This window comes from Carex rostrata, chromosome 4, assembly GCF_964058835.1.
Source record: "Carex rostrata chromosome 4, lpCarRost1.2, whole genome shotgun sequence".
In the NCBI taxonomy this organism is placed as follows: Eukaryota; Viridiplantae; Streptophyta; class Magnoliopsida; order Poales; family Cyperaceae; genus Carex; species Carex rostrata.
The window spans coordinates 5,752,736-5,759,165 of record NC_135921.1 but is presented as its reverse complement, the minus strand read 5'-3'; the positions used below and the strand labels follow the sequence as shown (position 1 = coordinate 5,759,165).

The following is a 6,430-nucleotide window of genomic DNA, read 5'->3' as shown; positions in this document are numbered from 1 at the left end:
ACCCCGTACACCAGTAGAGCGAGTCTTCAGTAGTTGTTGGGCCCACAAACCAGTGAAACATCCTTAGCAATTGAAATGACCCAAGTCCATCTTTTTGTCTTTCTTGACTTTTCCGTTCATAAATTTATTGTTTATCTACACCCAGGACACCGATAGAGCGACTCTTCAAACTTGTTGGTCCCACAAATCAGTAAAAGAGCCTTAACAATTTAAATGCACCCGGTCCATATGTTGTTCTTTCTTGACTTTTTGGTTCATTGATTTGTTGTTTATCTACACTCCATCTCAGTTTGATCCAACGAGAGTCTCACTTAATTCATCTCAGTTTGTATTGAGCTTTCTTCAATGGCGATAGCAAAGGAGAACAAGTCCGACCAGTCGGAAGGAAAGCTCTGGAACCTCTGTCGGATGCCCTTTTGGCAACATAACACCTCCACGGCCGCCGCGTCCGGTGGCGTAGGCACAATCTCCGGCGGACCGAGCGCCGGTGGCTCTGCCGCGGGAAGTGGAGCTTCGTCTTCTTCCTCTCTTGTGCATCATCCTGTGGGAGGCGGATCGCACCACTACAGCCACATCACCAGCCACCTCAACAATCTGGAGGGTCCCACCACAAAGCGCCAAGTGGCCGGTAGTAGTTCTATAACTACTGTGGCTCGGTCTCTTCTCCCCGCTAGTGCTAGGCGCAAGCTTCGGTTGGATCCGTCAACCAAGATGTATTTCCCCTGTAAGTTGTTTTACGAGGTTTTCTTTACTCTGATTTCGCTTTTGTTATTATCACATTGAGGGATCTCGGTTTCATTTCTGGAATTTAGGTTAATCTGAGTTTTCCGAAAGTATTTTATGATTTAAAATTTCCTTTTGAATTTCCTAAATTTAATAGTCTAGGACCAGATCTATGACCTTCTAATTTGTTAGGTTATTCTGATCTGAATTATATTAGTGGGCTTAGTTGGCATCGCTTGACTTACTATTTTTGTCTGAATCATAGTAAAACACTTATGCTTAAATTTAATAATATGTGCTAATCTGGTTGTTATTTTACTGAACTTCATTTGTATATTTTAATTGCTATTGCAAGTTTGCAACCTTTGAGCTTTTACTAAATGTAAGATAGTGTCAATTTTTTTTATTTTTAGAAAATTATTTTATTTTCACTAATGCAGTCATTAAGGACCGGGTCAAGTCTTCTGGATTGTTGTACTGATTAGTAATTGTTTGAATTTTAATTCAAGATGTAGGTGTGAAATAAGGGTAGAAGTCAACCTATATTAGGTATAAATCTTACCATACTAATCTATAGGGCTAGGATTCTAGAAGTACATAATCACAGGAACAGATCCTACTATCTACAATTAAAAAATAGAAAATTATTATTAGAAGATACTTTGGTTTTTGTCACCCTAGTATAATCATTTTAATGAGTTGCATAATTTGTTCTGCCATGGTTTGCAAAGAAGAAATGTATTAATATTTGTATTTAAATAATTCATATCCTGAAAATTTAGCAATCCCAGTTTCATTGTTCTTATTAGTCATTTTTTTTGTAAATAAAGCTATAGTGTGAGCACATGCAGATCCTCTTTTGGGTGTGGGGTCACTTTTTTTTCCAAAATGCAGTAGCACAATTTCTTTCTGAGGGGTTCGCACTCTGTTGCAGTGAAAATTTGGAATTGGTTACTTCGTAGAGTTTGTCTGCGAAATTTCTTATCAGTTCGCTGACAATGTCTTGAATCCTATATGAACAAATAAAATTGGTAACAAAGAAACGGGATTATATAGGCTTTGTCTTTGGTTCAACTTTCTATTTATTAATTTTTGTGATTTCCAGGTCTCTTTCTGTCATTTCTGGTTTGTATGTGCTTGTGTTCTCGAAGTACTGTTTCCACGTGTAATTTTAATTCTGGCATGATCAAATGCCACATGGGCTTCTCTTCCTTGAGAAGGAAATATTTCCCTGATTTGCCTCTGGCTGTCAAAGTAACCTTGCTTTGTCTTTCCATTGAGTGAAACGAAATGCAATCTGCCTAGTAATATTGAATGGACGAGTGGGATTTTTTTTTATTTTTTATTGAAACTCTTCTCCAATCGTTATGATTCTTTTAAATTATTCTCTTTCTTCTAAATTGTGGCAATTTCTGAAGATGAACCAGGAAAGCAAGTAAGGAGTGCAATCAGGATAAAAAACACAAGCAAGTCTCATGTCGCATTCAAGGTCTGTATCTGATTGTATAATTTTTTTATTGCTTTTTAGTTAAGCTGACTTGGTGCAAGTCAACCGAATCTGACCCATTTGACTTCACAGCTTGCACTAGTGAGTTGCACTGCAGGAAAATACTTTTCTTTTCCTTAAAAAGTTATTTCTTCATCAACATTTGAGGCCTTGAAGTGTTCTGGTGCTTTACAATCTAATGATTTATGTGCAAGAAAGACTGATTTGACTGAACCTGACATTATTATTATTATTATTTTTTGGTATAGTTCCAAACAACAGCCCCAAAAAGTTGCTTTATGCGTCCGCCTGGAGCTATTCTTTCCCCTGGAGAGAGTCTTATCGCCACTGGTAACAATTTCTATCTTTAAGGATTATCATAGACCATACGTTTTCAAGGTATCTGAAAAAAGCAATGCCTATTGTTGGAACTCTGCGTGTTTTGTTGATGATAGTTCAATCAATTAAATAAACTGTTGATCATATTTTAAAGCTCATTGTTGACTGTTGGTCAAATCGGAAGGTGTCTGGGATGTTTATTTCATGATGCATATTTTTAAGGGTGCATTTCCCTTTGCTATTCGATGGTACCTTGGGGTGTGATTTCATATTGCACTCTCTAAAGAGGACTCTTGTTGTATTATTTTCATCTGTTTTTGGATCTCATAAGGAAATTTGCAAAAGGAACCCCCTATATAAGAGCATCTGCATTGGGATTTCTATTTTATTTCTAAAAGCACGCGTGACACTTCCTATGCTAATTTTTGGGATGTAAAATAATTTCTAATTTAGAAAGATTTCTTTTAAAGAATCTGCATTCTAACTATTTCTATTGGCTCTTGTTCTCTATTCCACAGTAATAGTTGCTGACATGGCCACTAAAAGAAACTAAAGTTGATTTAGAAATTAAAATTAACTTAATTATTGTTTAATGTTTGACAGTTCTTTTTAATTTCTTCCTAATTTTACTGATGTAGATGCCCTAAAGGGCGCAATACATGATTTCAGTTTCTTAGTGTATCTTGTACAATGAAGAGGCAGTGACACCTGATTCCTTCTTCTTTTTTCCTTATTGAAATGTTGTGAGAATAGGAGGGTCTTGGAACAAAAAGCATCCTTACAAGCCATGTGCTAAATACTTGCTAGACTTCTATGTATATATATTTCTCTCCTTTGATGATATGTTTCGGCTTTAAACATTGCAGTGTTTAAATTTGTGGAGCATCCAGAGAATAATGAGAATTTGCTACAACAGAAATGCAAGGTCAAATTCAAGATTCTGAGTTTGAAGGTTAAGGGCCCCATGGACTATGCCCCTGAACAGGTACTATTTCTCTTCTTCAATTTATTACCAGTCCTCTCCAAATTTTATGGTACAAGCCCTATCGGCAAGTGTGGAAAAGGGGAATAGAGTGTAATACCGTTTCTATTCCCGTCGAACAAGGAAAGACTTTAGTGGAATTGGGGAAATGGTAATACTGGAATTGGGTTTGAATATTTGCAGTCAAAGCCCTGCCTTTTACAACTAGGTTGCTCTATTCCTCTGAGTCATTCTCTATTCCTTGGGGATGGTGGAATATGGGAATTGGCCTTTTCAAAGAGATGGAATAGACTCATTTACTGATACTCTCCCACTATTCCACTCTTTCACCATCAACCAAACACAACCAGAATAGTACGAAATAGAAGCCTATTCCACTTTTCCTCTATTCTTTCACTATTTCACCTATTGCCGAACGGGCCCTATGGGATCAACATAGCATTTTGGGTTGGGCATTGTAAAAGAAATAATGATTCCATTAATAATTGTATTCCTTCTTTCAATTGCATCTCATTTTTTTAATGGTTAAATGTTTGATATTCATTGTTTCTTAACTTGGCAATCCAATTTTTCTTTCTACGAGAAGTTATCTAACTTGCTGAATATTAAATACATCTCTCTCTTTAAAATTTTGCGGCAGTTTGACGAGCAGAAAGACCAGGTGGTGGTGGAGCGGGTTCTACGGGTTGTTTTTCTCGATGTGGATCATCCCTCTCCTGTAAGAATCTTAACCATAATTTTCTCGATGTAAAAGATTTCAATATTCTCGTTGTTTAATTCCAAGCCTCGTAAGTACCTAAACCTAATTTCCAGAAATTGTTTAGAGGGCCCCAAAATAAATAAAAGATCTAAACCTTTACTGCTACATTTGAACATTGATTTTTCTTTTTCTTTTTTCGTGTCATTAGGACCTATGTCATGCTAATACGAATTCGCATCTGCTGAGATATCTCAAACTTTGTGTTGATCGGGGGAAAATCTGGACCATTCAAATTCTTTCTGCACAAATCTCAAAGCACAATTATACTGCCCCCTTGCATTCCGAATAGGCACTGAAAAAAATTTGGCCCGGCTTTAGATAAACTGAAAATTTGAGATATCTCAGAGGATACAGACTAGTACCCCATTGAAGCCATTAGAATATTGATTTGCTTGATATTGTAACATACGTAAAGTAGGTATGACAATCAAGTAATTAGCTTAGTGATATTTCTTCTATGAAGCAATTGGAGAAGTTAAAGACACAATTAGCAGAGGCTGATGCAGCAATTGAGTCACGCAAGAAACCGGCTGAAGATAATGGCCCCAAAATTGTTGGGGAAGGCCTCGTTATTGATGAATGGGTATGCTAACTTTGTTCTTATTTTTTTCACATTTAATTATGGGAAATTTAATGGGTATACTTGCAAGATACTAAATTGTCAAATATTATCCTATATTACATGCATACTTCAAAAATAACCTAAGAAGCCACTTTTATCCCTGCAAAAATAACCTGTATGTTCAAAATACGGGGTAATTTTATTACTTTTCAAAAACCAAGGGATGAAGGGACATGTGATATAGTTTTTCATGCTTTATGCATTGATCTTATTATCATTATGTTAGTGCTAACAGCAGTGCATAGTAGAGGGTTATCTACAAATGGCTCTTAAAATTACTTCTGTTGTTCCATGTGGCACCTTGACTTGTGTTTTTCAATCAGGTCCAAAACTCTAATGATTTTTGTTAAGTAGCATGGTGAATCGGTTAGCCTACTAAATGCACACAGTGTTGTTAGAGAAATAAATTGCACAAGATTGAACAAAAGACGATTTAATGGATCATTTTTTGCATTTCCTACTGTAGATAGTTGTATGGTTTAATATAGCTTAGCCTACTAAATACTAATAACAATGTTTAGAAAGCACTTTTGAATTATTATTATTTTTCCTTATAATAGAAGGAGAGGCGGGAAAGATATCTGGCAAGGCAGCAGGTCGAGGTGGTTGACTCTGTGTAAGTAAATTCAGATGGAAAGAAAGAAGAAATGTTATAATTTTGGTATTATTGAATTATCATTTTTCATCTGCATATTATATATCTTAGTATGGTTATGTAATGTGGTGAAGCTGCTTCTTAAGTCTTGTATTATGCTCTCTGTCTATTTGGCTGTTTGCAATTGACAACAAAACTGTAACAAAAACTAACCTGTTGAGAATCTTAGCTGTTAGTAGTCTTGTTTGTAATAACTTAAAATGCTCAAATTTGAAAAGTGTGGTTCATAAAGAATAGCTTTCGAAAGAATTTACATTTCTGTGTTGATTCTCTCGGTGACAACTAACATGATTTTTTACTAATTGAATCGCTGACGTGGAGAATTATATCCTTTTTGAGATAAAAAAGAGAACTGGTTCTAGATTTGACTGATGGAACTGTTAAAGTAGATAATTTATAACGACCAAAACAAAAGGGTGATTATTGAGTGAGGCTATGCTACTTTGTAATAAGCACATAGGTCGGTACTATGAATTCATATTTCGCTTTTACATTTCAACCAATTGATATGAATAGTTTAATGACTTTCGTATTTAAACATATTAGGAAATCAAATTTTATGTTTTTCTCGAGCTTTTGCTATTTTTTTATGTAGGTAGAAAATATACTAGGAAAGACCCATCTGAATGTAGAGCTTTTTTACCAATTTAAATAATAGTAATAAAAATTTTAAATAGTATAAAATTTGATTGGTAAGTACTGAAGTACATGTTTATATAAAGATTATGTTAAGTGATTTGTATCTACTGTTTAAATTTCTTTTTTATTATTAAAGAATTTTAATACATCTATTATTTTTAAATGTTATTTTAAAAAAATAACGTCTCTCCGAAAAGAAGGGATGAAAATTTATACCACTGTGT

The 6,430-nt window shown here is 35.0% G+C and overlaps 1 protein-coding gene across 1 annotated transcript; it reads left to right on the top strand.

Moving 5' to 3' along the window:
- The first annotated feature begins 282 nt into the window (after positions 1–282).
- Positions 283–5,819, top strand: LOC144552855 (vesicle-associated protein 4-1-like). Its single transcript, XM_078300866.1, has 7 exons — positions 283–724; positions 2,142–2,212; positions 2,479–2,560; positions 3,415–3,533; positions 4,171–4,248; positions 4,754–4,873; positions 5,473–5,819. Exons 1-7 carry the CDS (start codon positions 346–348, stop codon positions 5,530–5,532), a joined length of 909 nt encoding a protein of 302 aa, XP_078156992.1. The 5' UTR covers positions 283–345; the 3' UTR covers positions 5,533–5,819.
- Positions 5,820–6,430: the final 611 nt, after the last annotated feature.

Coding starts and splice junctions, on each gene's coding strand:
- LOC144552855 (XM_078300866.1), top strand. CDS start 346: ATGGCGATAGCAAAGGAGAACAAGTCCGACCAGTCGGAAGGAAAGCTC. Junction 2,213..2,478: donor AGTCTCATGTCGCATTCAAG/GTCTGTATCTGA, acceptor TTTTTGGTATAG/TTCCAAACAACAGCCCCAAA. Junction 4,249..4,753: donor ATGTGGATCATCCCTCTCCT/GTAAGAATCTTA, acceptor TCTTCTATGAAG/CAATTGGAGAAGTTAAAGAC.